The sequence below is a fragment of the Anguilla rostrata genome, chromosome 1 (assembly GCF_018555375.3).
Source record: "Anguilla rostrata isolate EN2019 chromosome 1, ASM1855537v3, whole genome shotgun sequence".
Classification (NCBI taxonomy): Eukaryota; Metazoa; Chordata; class Actinopteri; order Anguilliformes; family Anguillidae; genus Anguilla; species Anguilla rostrata.
Window position 1 is genome coordinate 57,541,462 of NC_057933.1, and position 22,735 is coordinate 57,564,196.

The window sequence follows — 22,735 nt, forward strand, 5'->3', positions numbered from 1 at the left end:
AATTGTGTGGCACTGGTTAGCCAGGTCTGGCCTGGCATGGTCAGGATTTGATTGTGACAGCGGCTTGGTGTTCCCTGTCTTCTGAGACATGCGGACTCAAGGCACAGTCCCTTAAATATCCGTGAAGCTATCTGTGAAGCACGCACACACATACATGCACGCATACTCGGATACACACAAACACAGACACACATTATAAACCAAAACGATTTTTTCAATACAGTCTCCGCTTAGACCAGCATCAAAAAAGCACTGGAGTGGTGGACCGAGCGTGCGCACAAGAGAGCTCCAATAGACTCAGCTGAATAGCAATTTATTGAAAGAAAAAACCCTGGGAGGGGATACTGAGGTTGGGGGGAGAGTGGGACTGTGGGAGCACAATTATATTTTCCCCTCACAGGCTCTCACAGGCAAGATCGCATCACTGGCAAGGAAGAAATTTTATATTCCTTGGTGAAGGCGCAACGCTAAACGCCCTGCTCGCGCTTAGTCAGCTGTGGAGCTGTCCGCCCGCGTGTGCGCGTGTTTGACTGTTATTCGGCGGCAATGGGACCGTAGGAGATCGAGTTCCTGTGAATATAGAGGAGTAACTAAGCAAATAAACAGGACAAGAACAAATCTCTCAACGCGGAGTAACTATGGAGAAACGCCAAGAACAAAATTCGTAACGTGGTGGAAACCACAAAAAGGATTTACCACTTGGAATATTTATAGTCCGGTCGCCTTTATTCAGAATATACCTTTTTTTCAAGAGAGATTTTTTAGTATTTTGGAACAACAGTAGGCGCAAGTATGGGCAGGGAGACACAATTTTGTTCAGGATGCTGGAGATGGGTGATGCTGTCCAGTTTTCTCGTTCTGCACTTGATTCCTTTGTATGCACATGGTAAGAGAACTTGGTTTAATTACAAACTACAAATATCCATGGATGTTGCACCAACACTTGCAAACCCAGATGAACAAAACATAATGTATTATAGTCAGTTAATATTGTACTGTCAAATCCGATTTTTGCAGTCCGCCGGTTCAGTATCACAGAGCTCCATACTATTGATAGAGCGCTTCCCTGGAATCATGCCGTCAGATGTAGGTTAAACGCCGTGCAGGGATTTTAAGCTTATCTTGGCGATGTTTTTCTTTGTTTTAATTTTCAGTTGTAGGTGACGTTGGAAATGCAACAGTGTCACGTCGAATCTGACACACGATATTCACTGTGTTAAGTTAAAGAACGATATGATGTCGTTTTAAATGTATGTATAATGCAGTCAAGTAAACCTGCTAGGTAGCCTGTATTTAACCACACGTTGGCACGGTTGCGTTGTGAAATCCAGTTGCCCATAGACAAGCGCTTAGCCAATAACAATTGCCGATAGGTAACGGTGGGGAAACGAGAAAGGCAGCGAGCTGATGCAGTGATTGCTCTCCCCTGGAGCAGCTGCGGTCTCTATAGCAATGATGGGGCGACACAAAAGCGGGATTAGGGCAGCGGTACTGTGTTGAATTATTCATGCTCATGTCTACACTGACATTCTCATACAGCGGCTTTCACACGAGCTTTGAACGAGGCTTTCATGTGGGTGTTACAACAGCAAAATTGTATGTTTCCCTCTTTAACATTTTGCGCGTGGCTAAACGGATGTTTTCTCACAGCCACCGCAAATGTTCTGCAACGAATTATTCCAGCGGCATTACCATTGTCAGATATTTTCTGGAATCATTAGGGGGTTTTGATTTATCTGTTAAAATTATGTTAAAATAAATTATTCGCCGTCAAAGGCACCAAATGTCGTTGCACTGGTTACACTTCTTTTGTTACATCAGTGATTACTGTCCTGGCAGACCAGTCACAGATTACTCTTTTTATCTGCCATTTACCGATGATGCAGCTTTGCAATTAGGGTTACTTCGTTATAGGCAGACATTCCGACAGTGCATCCTGGTCTCGGAATATCAACACACACCAACAAAGCCGAGGCTTGACAATTTTACACGTTGACATCTCTACAATAAAAAGCTGCTCGCTGAAGCCCTTAAGATTCCTGTCGAATTGCCCACTAGGTTGTACTCTCGCCTTTGCGGGTTGGTGCGCTCTGATCCAACCGGCTCCAAGCTCCATTTCTGCACATCGCCGCCCAGCAACAGGATGGCTGGGCGTGTATGAGTGAAGGAAAGAGAGCGCGAGCCCAAGATTCATGGGCGCGCACATACATGGGCATGTCTGAATCGCCAAGACTATGCATAGAGAAGGCTAGATTCACATTTTCCCTACAAATGTATTCCACACAAAATTCTGACTGAGCCTACTTCTGCAATCTTGCAACAACAAAAAAGGTCACTGGGGAAGCTTCCCTGCTGTACAGTTTATACTGCATGGTAGAATCAGACAGGTGATAGTTTAACATATACATTCCAATTTTGTGATTATTGGCCTGTTATTTTTAGGATGGCAATTACAACATAGTCAAATTTATATAGCCTACCATTCCTTCACTTGCTGATATGTCTCTTGGGTGTGGTGTACAATGATGTAATTTCTGTCTCAGAGTTGGGGTGCAACTCATTAACCTCATTTGCAATTTATGTTTAGACAAAGATGTGCTTGTGAAGTCGTGACTTTGGTTGTGTGTTTGAGGTCAAAGATCTCAGTAGTCATACCAGCCTGTTGTTATGTAATTAAACTCAGGTTTGGTGTTTGTTACAGTATTTTTTATCTCACATAATTTTTTAGCTTCCATTTCTTCTTTCTCACAAATTCCTCCATTACATTTGTTGTAGTGGCAGGCAAGCTGAATCCAGAAATTCTCAGTACTGAAGATTTCAATTGCTGGTCCTGATCTCCTTCTTCTATTGTTATGCCTTCTGGACATGGGAGCGAGTTGAAGAGGGACCTGGGTTGTCCCACCAGACATGCTTTGGTGTCATTTCTTATGGTATGGCTAAGCCCTCTCAGTGATACAGTGCTGTTCTGAAGTGGCAGATTGATTGGTTGACTTGGAAGGTGGTGAACTCTGTTGATGTGAATTGAGAGACATTGTCTGTAGTAATTATGCTTGGTAGACCCCAATGGCCAAAGAAGTTACTTAGGCTGCTGACAATGGTTATAGTGGTCACTAACCTCAATGCCATGGATTCAGGCTATATGGAGTGGAGGTTGTGGAACACAAGGAGGCAACGTGAGATGTCCACATCCACTGGCCAGCCATCCTTGATGAAGGACCATAAGTTTGAGAGCAGTTCGAGAGCATCCTGGAGAGCATCGTGTTCTGATGCTTCCCAAAGTGCTGATACTGAAACCATGACACTGGGTGGGCCTTGGAGCATGTGAACCCAGCTCTCATTCATGTCTGCAGCCAACCCCACATCGTCACAGGCTGAGTGGCTCGCAACAGCAGGTTGGGCTTTACATTCTCCCAAACTTGTGTGAAATCAAGACTGAAGTTGAATCCGTTCAGGCAGTCCACCCACCTGAACTGTCTCACTAGTTTGTGTCCTGAACCCTGTGAGGCATGGGGTGGTGAGAACCGTATGATCAGTCTGTGGTGTGAACAGTCTGCCATAGAAGAACATGTGCTATTGCTCTCAGGACAACACACAAGCAAGCACCTCTGCCTCCCACCAAACATTTATACTCAACTGGTGTTAATGCTGAAGATGCAAAAGTCACTGAGTCTATGAATGTCTGACAAAACCACTCGAAAGGCCACACCTGAAGTGCCACAGGTAACCAGCATTGGTGCTGCAAGGCTGAAGTGGCCAGAGTGTGGGAAGGGGTATGAGCTGCTGCTTCATTATAACTACTGAGTGGTGGCCTGTTTGTCTGTTGAGTAGGTCTACTGGGTGCTCTTCTTCAGCAGCTGTCTCTAATGAGCATAACTGGTTGCAAGTGGGAGGAACCCGAAGAAGTTATTTGTCATTCCAAGGAAAGAGACCAGCTACATTCAAATTACCAGGTCACCTACTGCGGTCAGCTGTCATTAACCTCCTGAGGGTCGTTGATCCTCTGCTTCAAGACAATGCAACAGGAGAGCCCTCTTTCTTTAGTCTTTTTTCCACTGTTTCATACAGTTCCAGGGCTAGTACATAAGGTTTGAAAGACTCCGGCCAATGTTTCCAGGGAATAAATGGTGACTTGGCACTGGAAGGAATGGGCCTGGTGGTGGAAAAAAGAACTCAGCCATCCTCATTTGTCAGAAATGTTATATATGTAATTAAGCTCGGGTTTGGTGTTTGTGAGCCACAGTTTTTCTCTTTCTCTAGAATCAGTCATTACATTACATTTCAGATCCCCCAATAACCAATCAGCTCACAGAAATGTGCTGATCATTCAACATACATTAAAAAAATACAATATCACACAGCCCTTCATAAATTCACATATTATCCTTGGGGGTTGTATTAATTTGTTGAGAAAAATCCCTGTCTCCAGCAGTATATTGAATAGTTTTCATAATGGTTAATATTACCCCTGCATTAACTCTGTAGGCAATCAATAAACAATCAATGTGCACCATCTGTTCTTCCACTGTCTGGGAGCACATAGGGAAGTGCATGTGTAGTTATACAGTGGTTTATTTTATGAGGTAATGCTAGTGGATCTCACCCGTGTTTATATAATAAAAATGACATGTTCACATAATGGCGATTGCCACATGAGAGACAGCCATGATGCCCTAGCCAGTGTGAGGGTTTGGTCACTGATGTTTTGGGCTCTCTGAGGCACAGCTATATCCTTTCAGCCCTCTTAGATGCTATCTCTGTGATAACAGCAGGAACAAGTTCAAAGCACACTCACCTCACCCTCAACATTTAATTTTACTGGATTTTAGCAATGTAATAATGCAGGTCAGTGTTTTATATGGATTTGGGCATGCTAAAATAATACTTTTTTTACCACAACTTTCATATATCTCACAAATCATATATATTGTGTGCCCATGACACCAGTCTGAATGGGCACCATCACTATGGTTAATGTTTCTAGCATTTGTCTTATTACCTATTTGTTATGTGGCAGCACAGTTACTTTCAAGGGGATACCTGGGTCCACATTGAGTCACAAGACATTTTCTTTAACGCTGCTAAATAGATTTACCTATGCTTAACTAGTTTTTACACATTGGCCCCTTTTGAAGCTAGAAGTGCAGTCAAGTCCTTTTCTCAGTGATACAACAGCAAACTTCCTCTAGGCACTTCAGCTTACAACCCTTTGGCCTGAGTTTGATTCCTTGACTGCACTACTTCACCATCCGTCTCTGATCTGTCCACTCTGCCCTGCAAATTACATCATAATAACAAATTAATCTGTTCTCAATTAGCCTGTCTTATAAATGCAGTAACTGCCTCCTTCTGGCAAAGAAAATGACCTCTGTTAGCTTATAAACTTCAGAGGAAAAACAATAGGTAATAATATTATGGACAAATTAAGTTGGCCTACACTACCCTTCTTCCACTTGGATGCCTGTTGCGCTTTCCCTTTAAAAAAAAGTAATTTCACATTAGGCTAATTAATTAGATGAGAGTTGACAGTACACATGCTTGTTGATTTGGAGATGCTGAATAGCACCAGAGGAATAATGAAAAAGGAATGGATGAAGTGAAATGAGTGAACAGCAGTAAATCAAAAGGACTGAGCACTACTGTGGTTACAGTCATCACTGAAATGTAGCTGAGAGTCCAAAGTGCCCTCACAGGTTCACAGGTTTGGAAATGTACTTCTTCCAATCACAGGAAAACTGTGATTATCATGTAGGGTTGTCATTAATCAGTCTCTTTGTGTATGATGTAATCAGTGTAAATGGAGAGCCCACAAAGACATGCCATGCAGGTTTTGTGTGTGGATAAGTGCGGTTATGGTCTGATCCATGGTCTACTTATACTTTGGTACCCGTTCAACCTCTGTTTGGGACAAGGCCCACATTGTTCTTATCACATTTTCCTAACCCCCATTCAACCTAAAGTTTGGAAATTTATGAAAATTTTTTAGGTGGAATCCATCTCTCTGACCCCCTACCCATATTCAGTTTCTAGCCTATACTTGCCTGGCCCAGCCCATTCTTTCTATACAATGTGACCGAGTGCGATATAGCACAGTGAATAGCATAGTGCCTCTCTGGTAGCAATGCTGCACTGATGCCTACACAGTGTGAGCTGGTCTGTTCCCATGGCAACTCCTCCCACCTCCATTCCACCACCTGTTGATTGGTGAAATGGGAGGACTTGTGCCAGGGAGAGGAAGATGGTGGGTGGAAATCAATGGTGAAGAATAGCAGAGTAAATGTGAAAGGGGACATATGCACCTCCATATAAATCTGGACATGAATTTACGTTGTGCCATATGCAAAAAAAAAAAAAAAGGAATGAAATAGCAATAAATGTGAACAGGATTAAATGTGCAGCTCTCTGCTTGTGTATTTATAAAAATGTGTGTATTGATGTGCATGTCTTTTGACGAGGAGATGTGAGGAGAAGCTTGTGCTGTTTGTGTGTGGAAGTGAGATGACATCATGATCAAATCTCTCTCAGTCTTTACATTGAAGTCGAGGGTTAACAGATGCAGACGCTTTACTCACTCTCTATTCTGCCCGTGTGCCTGGGGCATTGCTAATCCCTCATTCCTTTAGCCTCAAGCACTAACACAATGAGCTCCTTTCCCCAGATTGATGACATTGACTGTCAGTATCATTTTAGCATATCTGCTCTCTGCATTATAGATAAGAGCAGTGGTGCAATATTCTTGGTTTAAGCACCATAGGCAGGGCTTTAATACAATGAAGCCCCTACCAGCCTCAGGACTTTGGAACTGATCTGCCACTGACTATGCACTTCACTGTGCTCACTTGTATTTATTACTTGCATTTCTGCTCTCCTGGGCAAGCCCTCCCAGTAATTATTGAATGAGTAACACTGCCACATTAACTGTCAATAACAAATCATTTCCTGACAGTAGATTTTCATTCCTGCCTCATCTTTAAGTGCCGCATACAATACAGTATATTTACTGCCCACGGCAGACAAACTGTATGCTGTAAATGTGGTAAGGGAGGTTGATGGCATCTGCCCAGAAGCTTTTCACATTACAAGGAGCCTCAAAAGAGGACAATGCTCCTTTCTCCTCCGTGTGTGTCTGTCTGTGAGTCCACATGTCAATGCAAAGCCATATGAAACTATGACCCAACCAAGAGATTTGGCCCCAATGTGTGTATTCTATCTGGGCGATGTCACAACCCCAGATTTATTATTTTTGGACTGGCCTAGCACGACTCCATTGACTGGAGGCTAATGATACTTTTTGAAATATTATAACATAAGGCTGGTTTGTCATGTCAGGCATACATCCAAGTCTTAACTGACGAAATACATTAAATAGTTTGAAAATGGTGAAAAGTGTAATGGTCCTGTAATGGCCCTGTAATTAAATAATTGTCTTATCCCTGAGAAATATTTGGCCCTATTAATCATAATTCATAATTGATGGTTCAAACTGCTCAGGATGGGGCATGATTACTGTAAATGTTTTGGTCTCCACGGCTACAAACCTCTCCAAAATGCTTAGTGATGAAACGGGTTGACTAGGCAATAAATTCTGGTATTTAATTTTTTTTCATTGATATTTAAATAGCTATTATGTATTATAATAAATAGGTTTATTGCAGACAGCATAGACTGAAAATGTTAAAAGCTTTACTGGGACAAATTCAAGGTTAATGTTCAGAAATGTGATCCATTTCATATCTAAAATACCAAAGAATGTCATAATACAAAGCATAATACCCATAAAATCATTTTCATTTTTATTATCAGTTCACTTATTTGTTGAAGGGGTTTGTTTTATGACTACTACAAGATATGAAGAGGACCATGTTGATAAGATCCAGTCTGAGGCCAGAAAATTGATCTTAACTTTTAGCAAAACTCAATTATCCCCTTTTTTTTTGTTGCATTAGAAATAGGAGGGGGATGACTGAGCAATGTTGTGACTTGCTGCAGATGGGACTTTCGCATGAACTCCATTTTCCTGGAACTTAAGGCTATCCCAAAAGCAAAAAGCTTTCTGAGCAGGAAATCCAAACTCAGAATTTGGCTATGTGATATGTAACGTGAATTCTTTTTGCATCAACAGAACTACCACGTATTGAAAGGGAATATTATCAATCCCCAATCCCCCATCTCCCCGCACCCCATTTTTGCTTTGAAACTAATGTCTTTACCTAACTTTGACCTCGGTGTTTCTGTGTCCCTTCTAAAAATCTCAGAAATATTTCACAGACCCTTCCAAGAAACATTTTTTACTGCCACTCGCATATTTATTACATGCTTTCATTTCCCTAAATAGCAAAAAGGCATTCCATTTCATTCCAAATTACTCTTTTGTGTTCTTTACCCAGTTTGCCCACTCAAAACAGATGAATTTTACCTTGGAATTAGTGAATATAACTATTGTTTCCATTGCTTCCGCTGTAATCCTCTGCTGAGTTCTAAGTGTGCTGATGCGTTATTGAGAAAGTTAAATTGTCTGCATACAGAATTATGGGCTTCCTGCACAGTCTTGGCTCATACTTCAAACAAGGTTTCTCCAAAATATGAATCTTAACTGGCTAAAAAGGCTACTAGTCAATCTGAAGAATAACCAATTTGAATCTGCACAATGTTTGCAGCTAAATCTGCTACTCCTTTATTATATTTTTTGTCCTGATATTTTAACTATTGGGAAGTTAGAAAACTGTTATTTTAATATTTATTTAATTGGGTGTGTTATAGGAAACTTAGCAGAGAAAATGTAATACTGTAAATAACTAAATACAGTATTTATGTTTACTGGTGCAAATGTATCATTCATTGTTAACAGGTTCAGGCTCAGTCCTTTCAGCATCAACTAAGCCAAGTTTTTGAACTTTGCTTGGCCCTAATAAAGCTTAAAATCACAAAAAAATGTTATTACATTTAAAAATGGATATATGGAAACCTTGCAGGAATCCATTGTAGGCAAACAGCATAGTTTGTATTGTCATATCCATTCCAACAAGAATACAGTTGAATGTTAATCTTCATCTTCTGTTTTTAATTTTTAGTCAATCTTGCAAATAAAATATCCCACTGCTGAAATGTATCTCTTATCAATCTTGATTAGGTGATTTTTGGTTTCATAGGAACAGGCATGGTTGTCCATGTACCCTGCAACCGTGTGTCTGACTGTCATTCATACGTCATGAGAGGCAGAAACACGAACAGCTGCTCACCTGGCTGAATACTGTAAAGATTTTGCTCATTCTATCCCTGTGGCAACTGATACAATCCCCATGGCTTTATCTCTAAATCCTAATCTTAATCCCAGTTTCTTGCCTGTGAAGTGCATTAGTAAATTGTAATAATCCTAGGCTTGCAAGAGGCTGTGGATAGAAACTGGGGAAACCAACACAAGTGCATATGATCTGAGACAAAAGGAGCTTAGATTTATTTATTTGTTTTTGTTCTTTTTTGCTTTGTCTTAAGTTTCATCCTTGTCTGGCCTTCATTTTAAATTAGGGTAATAAATGAATTGAGTTTCACTTTTCACTCCTGACATGGAATTATTGGAGGCGTAGGGAGTGGGTGGGGTGGGATTTGGAGGAGGGCCACTCGAGAGGTTTGGGATTGTTTCACCATCTCCAGCTTCGATATCAGTAGTTGAAGGAATTACTAGCAGCAGTTTAGAAAACAAGACAATTATTAATGCTAAATAAAGCTCTAATAACTGTATTAACCAATGCTTGGCTTCCATTTTGTAAAAACTTAACACAATCTGTGTGATGGGAGTTGAGACCTCACGCTGACCGGAATTTGTTTGTTCGTAGGGAACTCCTTTGGGGCCAATGGCACAGAGACGGACAACAAGGTGAATGTGTCCTCACCATTAAACAGGGAGGACGAGCAGATGGCTGGAGTCACAGGGTCCATCAGCCCCGTTTCCCTCCCCGTGAGAGCTGAACGCAAGCCAAGGGGGGGAGAGGAGCTGGGAAGCGGCATGCTGGGAGAGGGTATCGCCCCTGGGGGCAATGGCCATGAGATCAGCCTGGATTCAGCGGAAAACGACCACCTACTTAACGTGGGGTCTGAGGGCATGGGTTCCAACCTACCTACCCTACCTGCACCCCGCGGACCAGCTGACGTACATCTGGATTTCAAGGATGACAAAGACCAACTGCCGCACACTGATCCTCCCTGGCAGAGGGCCAAAGAACACCAGGAAGTCACTGTGTTCGATCTGGACCGTCAACCACACAGCCCCACACCCAGCCTGCCCCACTTCCAACCTGATGCCTTCACTGTGGACTTCTTTGACCCTGCCTCACGCCGTCGGAACCTGGACCTGTCCGACACAGGTGCCCACGAGCTACAGGGAGGCAACCCCAACTCCTGGGAGCTGCCTGAAGGCTATGAGTACACCACCAATTACGAGAACAGCTACTCCACCATCGAGAACCAGTACACCACCGTCGAAAGGCGGGATGAGTCCGTCATGCGCTTCGCAACTGCACCTCCCTCGGTGCACTTTAACCCCCGCCGCCCTGACATCAAGCTGCCAAGTGGGTCTGCTGAGGATGAGGAACCCCCTGCTGCCCCGGGAGTGGTGGATGCTACCAATGGGTCTCTCTGTCGCCAGGGCTACGTGCGCCACAATGCCACCTGCCGCTCTGTCTGTGATTTCTTTCCGAGCTACTGCTTCAATGGGGGTCAGTGCTATCTGGTGGAGGGGGCAGGAGTCTTCTGCAGGTAAGATCAAGCAAGCAGGGAGAGGATTCTTTCCAAATATATCTATACCAGACCATGTCTATAACAGACATCTACTTTAACTTGTGTTTAAATGCTTCCTTCTCCAGACATATATCCAAATGCATTACAGCCAATAGGTAATATAGCAAACTTCTTTAAATATATATAAAGTTTGCAGAAAAAATTGCGAACAATTGTAATTTTATATATTTGGGTGAGGGAGAAAAATGAATGCCCTTGGAAAAATTCAGAAAGATTTCCATCATGACAAGTCACTGGAAAAACTATAATGGGCGGGGCCGAATTCCATCACAATTCTTGTGCTCTGGTTTTCTGATCAATATTTGGTGGCTTTGGGACTTTATATGCAAAGTTGTTCTGCCACCCCAGGCCGCCACTCTACATTGTTGAATATTAAGGGGGGCACACACCGGATGTCGTTCAGCCCGTTTATTAAAGGTGCTAAAATAACAAAATGAGGCAACATACGTGGCACGGCACTGTTCACCTGAAGCAATAAAAAGGGCTACAATAAATGACAGTTTGCAAAGCTGACATATGCTAAGCCAGCAGTAGAAAGCATTAGGAAGCTTGTCATAATAAAGCTGGAAAGAACAGACATTTTTATAGAGTATTGGTGGTGAGAGAATGAGGGAGAGGAGAAGAAGACACTTAGGAAGGCAAGGAGAAATATATGGTTTCATTGACATTTACGAGAGCTGATACAGATATTCTCCACATCTACACATTTCAGTAAATTATCTGACAACAATATCATGCTTGTCTCTTGTTCATTTATTAACATCATTTGTTGCTTTTCTAAGCAACGCATCAATAGAGAAACTACCTGCTTGACTTGTCATTTTAATGGAATAAAGACAGAAGTAGCCTATGTGGGTCTGAGAAATATATTTGCAGTATCACCAGTTCTACCAGTGCTTAAATGCAATTAAACTTTAGCCAACTTGAGCCTGTTTGATCTAAATGTGGAATCAAACACGGCAAAGCCTGCTAGCTAGCAATATAATTAACAATAGTGCACATTTTAGTTTTGTTAGCAGTGTTGATGTGTCTAGTGGTGGGTTTGGTTGTCATTTTTTGGTGATTTCACCATGGTTTCTGGTCTAATCTGCCATTGTGCTCCTGTATTCACACTATGGATACCATCCATGTTCCCCACCTCATCTTTTTTCTGAATTCTTTTTGTGCTGCTATGAGTGCAAATAGTGGCTTAGTGACAAAAGAATAATTCAGTATGAAATGTTAATAGTAAAATTTCATATTATATAAAAGAAGAGTTTTTAACATGTTACTTGTGACCCACCTGAATCCCTCCAACCACCCATAAATATATCCCAACCCACAGGTTCAGGAACCGCAGTACTGTAGGAACCATACCTCAGCCAGAGAGGCCCACATCACAGTTTTTCCCTAAAACAAGTATTAGCTTGATTCTATGCACTGATGGGGTGCAACCATCATCATCCATTAGGTCAAACTTGGGCATATTGGAAATGACTTCCACTTTTGTTGCATACATTGCAACTCCCTTGACTGACGATGTGATAATCTGTAAGCATTAAACAGCTTACTGCTCTGTTTGTGTGAATACCAGAACGTCATCTAAGTAACAGAGTAAACTGCTGCAATTTATATCACCAAATATACTTAACATTTTCCTCATGAACAAGGCAGGGCTATTGCAGAGTACCTGTGTCATCCTGTTATATTTGTGTAATCCTAAAGGAGTGGAAAACACTGTATATTTCTTGTCTTCTTCGCATTTCGGGAGATTATAAAAGCCAAAAGTCAAATCCACAGTGCTAAAGTAAGTATTGCCCCCGAGTGCAGCTAGGCAGTTGGACTTGTGTGGGAGTGGATGCACATCGTTGATGGTTCTCGTGTTTCACCATTAGAAGCCTGTGCATATTCTGAGCCCTCTATCCTGTTTCCATACAGCCACTAACCTACATTTCCACTAGAACCTGCCTTAGTTCCTGCACTGGAGGCATCTTCAGTCAGGAAGCCCAAAATGGACGTTTATCTGTCAGTCTATTTCAGTGTACAAAACCCTTGGCTTCACCACAGTCAAATAAGTGTTTTAAAAACACAACTTGGTAATCTGTCAGTAACTGCACTAGACCTAGCTTAGTTGAACTACTACTACTGACTCTGCAAGACTCTATATCAATATCCCCTAACTTCAGGGTCATCATCTGTACATCGTTTGCCTAGCAGCAGTGTCCCTGAGGGTTCACATGCTTTTTGACATGAGCCCTGGAAAGCAGTGAAATCTACTGTCAGACACAGAGACATGTCGGCCAGTTAGCTATTTCTTTTCAATGTGATGGGCTTCTTAGTTGGATTGAGCACCTTCATGGGGGAACAGCGGTCTCCCCACATTGGCGTGACCACCCTCCTCATTAAAACATTCTGTGGCATGGACCTTGATGTGGTGGGCCCAATAATCACTGTACTCCTAGGTGGCATAAGAACCCTACTGGGCAGACTGTCCCAAACTAAATACTCTTGTTTTGGAAATAAAGTGACTGATTGGGTTAATTTTACTGTGCCAACTTGCTTGGGCATCTCCCCACCCCACCAACGTGCTAGACTTGCCATCGTGTTGAGACACTGTTCACACTCTGGAGATGGTTGTGGATTTTCATGAGCTATCTCTCTCCAGTAGTCATCACTGGTTTTCATCCATTGTATCAGCTAATTGATCACATTGGGACCAATGATGAGATCATCACCCTGACCTGGTACTACTAAAACAGAAACAATGCAGTCCATGGCTGCACTTTCTAGGAGTTCTGAAACACCATCTGATAATCGACTGACATAGCGCAAGATTTGTTCACTGATCATTCTTCCAAATTTTCATAATCTCCTTTGAGGGTTAGCCTACACTACATTTCCAAAAGTATTTTGGGCACCTGAATATCATCACCCATATGTTCTTGTTGAACATCTCGTTCCAAACCCATGGGGATTCATAAGCTGGACCCTCCTTTGCAGCTGTAATAGCCCCCACTCCTCTGGCTCACAGTCGGCAATCCAATTCATTACAGAGGTGTTTGATGGGGTAGAGGTCAGGGCTCTGTGCAGGCCAGTCAAGTTCTTCCCCACCAAACTCAGCAATCCATTTCTTTATGGACCTTACTTTGTACATGGGGGCATTGTAATACTGCAAGACAAATTAATTCTACAGGTGAACGTGTTAGCCACACTTCGAGCCATTGATTTAGACAAAGGTGAAGCTAATTAAGGGTTATTGTTTTCCTACTTAACCATTGTTCTGCAGTTCTGGTTTACCTCCTGATGAAGACCATGTGGCCAAAATCCATTGGGATATCTTATTGTTTCTATTTTGAACCTGTCAATGAAATAAATGCATTTTAACTCCAAATAGGCAGAGTGCCTTGGTTCCTGTTTTGTTTTTTGGAACATAGTGAGGTACTGTGGTTAGCTGTAGACAGTTTAAGGCTCTGCTGCAGGGATAATAAAATCTGTTCCTGTAAATTCTTTCCCTGTAATCAGGGATTTGTTTAGACTTGGGACACCAGGTGAGTCGAATCTCTGACCAATCAGTGAAACAAATCAAACAATTGACTATCAGATAGAAAAAGCAGTGTGCCTTGTGGGCCTTGAGGACCAGATTTAAGTATCTAGGCCCTGCTCTGCTGTGTGTGCCCAGTGAGTGAGCAGATCTCCTGGTCAGAGAAGAGCACCCATCCCCATTGTCTGGCTGTAACCCATTGGGTTAAAATAGCTCAGAGTTGTGGTGGTCAGGTATATTCCAGGAGGGCTTGTTTACTGATTTGCTTATCTGAATATATGAATTCATTAACAACTGCAGTTTAATTATAGCATTATAAAAATACGAGCTGTAGTCATAGCTCTTTTGCTGTTACAATCTGTCTGTAAATGTCTCTTGGGGTTATGCACTCTTTCTTGTGTTTCTCTTCCATCCTCTCCCTGTCTTTGTCTCAGTTTTTTTGTTGCACCCTTGAAAAGAAGGGACAAAGACACAAGCAACCCAGAAAGTCTCTCGCTTATTTCTTTTTTTGTCCCCATATGTCTCTTTCTTGCTCTATCTGTCCAGTAACTCTTTCTCTATTATTCCCCTCTCTCTTTGACTACAGTGTTTACAGAAAAACAATCCTAGTGCCAGTGCTCAGTAAAATAGCACATGCTTACACAGGAGAAAGCTTACACAAAGCACAGCATCTGCACAAGGATGTTAAAGTGCACCTCACATACTCTTCTGTGCCCCAGATGTGTGTTTGTGTATGCATGTGCCTACCTTTGTTTGTGTCTGTATTGTGTGTGCCTGTGTGTGTGCGTGTGTGCATGTGTGTGTGTGTGTGTGTGTTAAAATTTTATTCTGGTTGAGAGGGCTCCAGGAGAGAGTTTTTCATTAGTGATGTTTAACCAACGCTTTAACTAATTAAAGCATCTTTAGCTAATGCTGTTACACATTCCAGGGCCAACATAAATAAACAAACTTTAACACTCATAAAAAATAACCCATGGCTTCTTGCTGTGCCTTTTTCCCAGCTAACACCATCACATGCAGTGAAAAACATTTTTATTCCACCCAAAACCTTTTTCCTTTTTTTCTTATTTTCTAGGGAAGGGGGGTGAAAAATTAAATCTCCAGGACGTTTTGGAAACAAAAGCAGCGTCGAGTGAACGAAGCTAAAGCTTCTTAGGAGACAGAATGAGAGTGACTCAGACATTCCCCGATCTGTCAGTATGGAAATACACTGTGTCAGCCAGGTTGTGTGTGTGTGTGTGTCTGTGTGTCTGTGTGAGTGTGTGTACGACTATGTGTGTGAGTGAGAGAAAGTATATGTTTGTGTGTGGTTGTTAGTTATAAAGAGTGATGGTGTGAATAATGCAGAAGTCGCAGACAGCTTGTTGTAGTTAAAACAAGTTTTGGGCAGTGTAGCAGTGAGATACTGCCTGTCCCAGCCCAGTGAAATCCATCTCCAAATGAACACAGTAAATCACAAGTACCATTGGCCAGAAGAGTAGAGGCATGTCCCTTTCTTCCAATGATAACTTTCAGCTTTCAAAATACTTGCACTACGTTTGCACTCTTAAATTCCACCCGGCGGCCTGCTCAGTTTTACTGTATTTATGTATTATTTAGTTGATACTATTCAGAAATATATGTGTTCTTTTCTTGGTTGAACATTAACACATCAGTGCTGTCAGACCAGCTTCTCACACAGTGTTATATAGTGTCACATAAACCAACTCGATACATAATGTCACATAAGTAGTATGTATGTAGTATGTGACATTCCCATCATGAACAGATCACTCAACAGGGCAGATACGGTACCCAGAATGTGAGTCTTACAGTGTGATACTGATTTGTTATTCATTGCAGCATTGCTGCAGGGCAGCCAATGGCTGCTGTGGAACCAATCTGAATGTGGTGACGTCACAGCCTGTACTAGACAGCTAATGCTTGTTTTAGGAAAAAACTGTGATGTGGGCCTCTCTGGCTGAGGTGTGTTTCCTACAGTACTGCGGTTCCTGAACCTGTGGGTTGGGATATATTTATGGGTGGTTGGAGGGATTCAGGTGGGTCACAAGTAACATGTTAAAAACTCTTCCTTTATATAATATTCCTGTTATCAGTACTTCATAAGTAGTACACTATATAGTTCTGCCACTGGGTGGTGGAGCACACATTGTTAAGTTATTCCTGTATGTCTGCTTACCCAGTAAATAGAATGGACATGGGTGTACTGTAAGTAGATGATGCCTGTTGTAATGCATGGCCATGAGACAAGGGACAAATATTTTAGGGTGGATTTGACAAACATCTAGGATGATGGTGATATGGACTGCCCCATTTCTTTTATGTTCGAGTTCATTTCAGGCTGCTAGCTTATGGCGCCATGGCTAAACACACATTATGGAATGGTTAATGAACTTTAATAGCCAGTGTTTACACTGCCCCCTTCAGTACCTTAGTGGTATGAGAGTTGTTTCCTCAATCTTCATTTTGCACCTACTACATTCAGTTCCAAGTTTGTTATGACACTTACTGGAAACTCAAAAAATTGCTACATTACTGCAATTTTGCCAAACCTTTTTGTATGGACTGTGGATAAGCGCCTCTGCTAGATTATTACATTTAAATGAATAGCAGTGTAATCTTCATAAATTAGGACTAATGGAAGAAGCAAGATAGCACATGCATAGTTACAGACCATAAGCAGGTAACTGAGGCACAATACAGCATTTAAAATTGTGTTCATACATTTTTAAAATTTTATATTGCATTAATGTTGTAAATACAGCCTAATGCATAATTATTTTCATGATTATTTGCCTTACCTTTGATAAATATATATTTTTGTCATGTCTGTTTTTTACTTAAATATGAGTACAAAATAATAAAAGTGAGGGACATTGCAGAGAGCAGCATGTGCTAGAATGGTATAGCTAAGAACACACACACATACACACGTGCGCTTACACACACACACGCGCGCACACACACACACATTGTTCAGCAGACAGCTCACAGTCTTTGCAGTGCTTTGAATTCTGTGACCTGGTGACAAGAATTTTTTCTGAAGAGAAATGGGCTTGTTTTCACTGAGACAGATTGCAGACACCTTTCTGCCAGACCTATGGAGTCTAGTCCAGCCAAAAGCCTGTTGTTTCCGGCACAGCAGAGACACAGAAAGAATGAGACTCAGAATTTTAAACACATCTGGGAGGGTGACTCCCTCTGTCTCCATAACCACTGTTGTCAGTTCTGACTGATGGGAGTTTAGACTGGTTCTGACAATATTCCAAGGCCGGTCCCGCCTTCCTGGCATGACGATTGCTAAATGTGTATGTGTGTATGCGTGTGTGTGTGTGTGTGTGTGTGTGTGTTCAGAAACTGGGAGGTTTGAGAGACCATGCCCTATTCAAATATAACTGAACACAATTTTTCAAAAATGGGAGAGCGGTAGATGGTAATGGTGAACCCAATTGCTTGAGCTGCCAACAGAAATCTGATGTTTAGAATATACTACATACGATACAAATCATGTGAGTGTGAGTCTTGGAAATGGACACTGCAACACCAGGCTTAGCTCAAGACATAGCTGGTGCCTGTCAGCTTCAGTCTCCTCTTCCATCTGCCCGCACAAATCCCTTTGGCTTTTGACTACAGTCACTTGCATCTGGTTCTCAGTCCTCCTGGTTTAGTCAGGCAGCCACCCTAATTGGTCTAAGATGAGACTTTATTTCTTTTGCATATTCTGCTTTTTTATGAGAAGATGGGAAGGAATGGTGTCCAGGATAGTTTATTTCCCCACTGTTAAAGATGATAGACTGTGGTCCTCCAGGACCGGGATTGTGAGGTGTATTCATCCAAAGCTGGTCTTGAATTGACTCGCTCTCTAAAATGGCTATGCAAACTTGAGACAGCACTGTAGTACCTATTGTGTCCAGGGTAGTTTCCCTTTGAAGCCACTGTAAAGGACCTCTAAGGAAATACATTATTTCTTGGACATTACTTACTTTCTTTGCAGGTATCCTATTTGAAACAAGAGTTACAAATCTGCTGTATTTGTGTGGGCTGGTGGGATTCTCTCTGACAGTGTGTTAGAGAGCTGGGTTACTCAGGGGAACTGTGGTCACAACAACCAATGGGGTGTTTGGGTTGGAGAGTTCTCACAGTCTGAATTTTCATATGTTTTCATCCTCTTCCTCTATCTTCTTTTCCTATCCCTCTCTTCCTGTTTCTCTCCCACAGGTGTAACGTCCAGGACTACATCTGGCACAAGGGCTCCAGGTGTGAGTCCGTTATCACGGAGTTCCAGGTGATGTGCATCGCCATCGGAGGAGCAGCACTCATGGTGCTGCTGCTCTTCATGATCACCGTTTGCTTTGCCAAGAAGCTGCACCTGCTCAAGACCGAGAACAGCAAGCTGCGCAAACGCAGGTGAGGGACAGCAGGGGGAATGGGCCAGGGAGAGGGAGAGCTGGACTTTAGAATCATGTTGAGAAACGAAGAGAGAGCAAAGGAAAGACAGACGAAGGCAAAGTAAGAATGAGAGACAGGGAGAGAGAGAAAAAAGAGAGAGAGAGAAAGAGAAGGGTGAGTAAGAGATTGAGAGATATAAAGAAAATAATAAAATTGTATGTATAAATTGAAGGAGAGGGGGTGAAATGTGGATGAGTCAAAGAGTAAGAAGCAGTGGTAGCATGTGAGTTTTCCTTTAAATTGATTGTTGGTCTTGATTTGTGTGCCAGAGTGAGGCAGAATTAACTGATGGGAGGAAGATGGCAGCAGTGTTGTGTTAGTGTTATGAGTGTATGTGTGTGTGTGTGTGTGTGTGTTTGTAGGGGTCCCAAGCACCCCTAAATGTGACACCAGCATGTCTGGAGATGATATTGATAATGATGATGTGACAGAAAAAAATGGGAAGGTTGCAGGACGAACACACAATCCCATGATACAGTCCATCTCTCAACACAATGATGTCATCAACTCCTCCTGAAAGTAGGGCAGTCTGACAGGTGGGGGTAGAGTGGGGCAGGGGGGCGGGGGGGTTGGTTGACCTACATATAGCTGTGTGACTCTGGGGGTGTGGGGTGGGGGCAGGGTTTCCAGGCGGGATTTGAACTGACAGTGCAGAAAGCACTGCCAGAGAAAATCGGGGAAGCGAAGGGAAAATATGAAAGAGAATACTAAGGAGAGTAAAATGGAAGGACGAGATAGCGAAAGGGAAAATACAGCCCAGAAGTGATGCTAGTCTGCACTTTTCTTCTCAATCAAAGCCGGAAACACACTAATTGTAATGAACATTGGTTTTTACCTGCCAATGCTGTGCAAGGGTAAAACTGCTGGCTTGTAATCTTACCTAGCATTTCTGAATAGGCAGAGGTATGACTGTTTCTGCTGCCCTCTGTCTGCTTCTGAGGATGCAGAATTTTGGTTTGTTCTTTAGGCAGAATAGGGGGCCCATGGAGGACTGCTTTTGATCAGACACAGGTTGCAGAATTTTATAACCAACACATCAGCATGAAACTGGCAGGAAGAGGAGGAGGAGGAGGAGTAGCAGGAGTTGGAGGAGGATGATGGGGGAGTAGGAAAGGAGGAACATGGAAACTCATGATAGAGCTGTGTGTGTGTGTGCGCGTGTGTGTGTGTGTGTGTGTGTGTGTGTGTGTGTGTGTGTGTGGGTGTGGGTGTGTGTGTGTCTGTGTGTGTGTGTGTGTGCGTGTGTGTGTGTGTGTGTGTGCGCGTGTGTGTGTGTCTGTGTGTGTGTGTGTGTGTGTGTGCGTGCGCGTGTGTCCGTGTGTGTGTGTGTGTGTGTGTCTGTGTGTGTGTGAATCAGCCCTGCCAAAGGGGTCTTTGAATACATTGGCCGCCCACTGCTCCATCTGCTGTGGATAATTGCAGCCGGCTGCGCAGTCCGAGCGCGCATAAGCTGCTGCTTCAGAGAGCTGAAAGAAGTGCAATTATGGCCTTTCACACTGGGGAAGAGGGGAGGGGGAGGGGGAGAGAGAGAGAGAGAGAGAGAGAGAGAGAGAGAGATAGAGAGAGAGAGAGAGTGAGAGAGAGAGAGAGAGAGATCTTTATTAAGCCTTCTCAAATTATGAAAGCTGTTGTACAAGAGCTCTCTGTCACGTGAACACACACACGAACGTACACACATGCATGCATGAACACACAGGCGCGCAGGCACGCACACATACACACACACACACACACACACCTCCGCACACACACACACACACACACACACACACACACACACAGTGTTAGGAATACGCCACAGTTGAGAATATACAGGGACAGAAGTCTCTGTGCTCTGAGCTTGCCATACGAAAGCAACAAAGAAAGCTTCCAGTTCAGTAAACTCAGACTGAAGTGACTTCTAAGCATGATTTAGCTGCAGTGGCCATGTGTCCACCCTACCTGCATTAGCACTCTATAAAGAGCTGCATACCTCAGCCGTATACAGTAATTCTGTATGAAGTGAATGGCTACAAACTGTTCTGTAAGCACTGCTACACCTGTTTTATAAAGAGCAACTTTTGATTTAGTTGATATATGTCCATTTGCCACAAAATGTTCTACAACCAAGCATAAGCACATACACACACACACACACAATTCACATATATGCATTCCATGCTAAATACTGCAACAATGTATAATCTACTACTGTGAACTATAACAATATGGATCCAGTGTTTGCCAGCATCAATCCATGAAGTTGATTTTTCATTCAAGACAACTATCAACGAGTTTCTTGCTGTATGAAGTCACTTTGTCATCATTTTAAGTCATTTTTACAATTATCATTCTGGCATTCAGCTAAAGTAGTGACCAAATTATTATTGTTGTGGCACATGTTCTGTTTTATCTTTACTGTTCTCAGTGTGACTGGGACTTCAGTGGTGCACTGGGTATATCAATCCATTGCCATGTCAAATCCAACTGCTTTTAAAATAATTACTAGTACAAACAGCCCATCCATTGCCATTTGGGGATGATAAGATTGGTGTTTTTAAGTTCCCCCTCTGCTATTCCCTTCCTCCCCCATACTCTTCCACAGGAGATGGAAAGGAGAGCCAGACTCACAGCCAGGGAAGGCTAATTGGAAGGCGCTCTCTCTGCTCGTTAGCGATGCTTTGATTAGCCAATCATGCTGATGATTAAATATTTATCTTTGAGCCAGACTGTGCAGTGATTACACTGCAGAGGGGAGGAATGGGGAGGGGCCGAAGGGCTTTGGTTAAGGGGGAGTGGCTAAACAAGCAACACAGCATTCAGCCAACAGCTATATTCCCCAGATGTATTGGAATGAGAGCAAACAGTGAAGACAGATGTAGATGAATACTCTGGCTCTTGGTCCCTGATGCTGCCACAGGGCTCAATGAAAGCATTTGGAACTCTTACAAATATGTCCTATAGGACTGGCTCTGACTATAAAGCTGGGACATCTTACTGTCTGCCTAGGTCATGTTGGGTGTTCTGTAGGACATTTTTGCAAGGCTGGAGATGGGGCAGGATGGCAAGTACTGAGAGACACAGCATCCTGGTACAGAACACACATCTGAGCAAAGCAGTCTGTCTAGACTTGTGATCTGCCGTGCTGTATCACAGTGGGGTTCTGTGTGTCTGTCTATAAATTGAGGTGCTGGATTCACACTAATGCTTCTCTCTCTTGATTTTTTCTCTTCTCTTTACCTTTCTTTCCCTGTTTTTGTTCCCCACACCTCGTTTCTTGCTCCTTTACTCCCACGGTACTCCTGTTCTTCATTCTAACTTCCCTCCCTCCTTTCCATTTTTATCATTCCATATACTTTTAATGATCTCCGGTTCTTATACCCTTCTCCTTGTCATCAAAAATGGCACCTTTTCTGTTTTTGCATAACCCCCTCTTTGGACACCTCCCTTTCTGCCATTCTTTTCCTCTTTTGCCCTTCTTTCACCATCCATCTACACATGTTGTTTTTCTGTCATCACTTCCCCACCTCTTCCTTCTGTTTTTCTCATTTTTTGTCTATCCTCTACTATTTCCCTCTCCTCTTCCCCTTCTTCCACTCCTCCCCCCCACTCCCCCCACAGCAGTAAGTACAGGCCTCCGTCGGAGCAGCACAATGATAATTTCTCTCTGTCCACCATCGCTGAGGGCTCCCACCCAAATGTAAGGAAACTTTGTGACACCCCGCCTACCCTTCCTCATGCGCGTGCTTTGGCTTACTATGATAACATTATATGTCAGGTAACGTTCCTCTTGTCTCTCTCTCCCCTTCCTGCATGGGTCTTACGCTTACCATGGGGGAGGGAGGGTTCTCTCATGGGACAAGCTTTCCATGACAACCGTCTCAATAAAATGAGACAGTGCCACCGCAAGATATAATAGGAAAAACACCTACTTTATTCTGCAGTTCAACTGGATATCTGGTTTCATTTTGATGTGAACGTTTCTATGGGGTTGCA

At 42.8% G+C, this 22,735-nt stretch overlaps 1 protein-coding gene across 9 annotated transcripts in view; it reads left to right on the forward strand.

Annotated features, from left to right (window-relative positions):
• The first annotated feature begins 243 nt into the window (after positions 1–243).
• The window catches only part of LOC135259749 (chondroitin sulfate proteoglycan 5-like), a 36,423-nt gene continuing 13,931 nt past the window's right edge, over positions 244–22,735 (forward strand). For 2 of the 9 annotated variants that reach the window (XM_064344485.1, XM_064344501.1), the window contains exons 1-4: positions 249–886; positions 9,831–10,749; positions 18,530–18,718; positions 22,364–22,439. In XM_064344485.1, coding sequence (XP_064200555.1) covers positions 793–886; positions 9,831–10,749; positions 18,530–18,718; positions 22,364–22,439 — 1,278 coding nt within the window. In that variant the 5' untranslated portion in view covers positions 249–792. Of the gene's footprint in view, positions 887–9,830; positions 10,750–18,529; positions 18,719–22,360; positions 22,518–22,735 lie in introns of all 9 variants that reach the window. The other 7 variants (XM_064344476.1, XM_064344494.1, XM_064344470.1 and 4 more) reach the window with 6 other exon arrangements.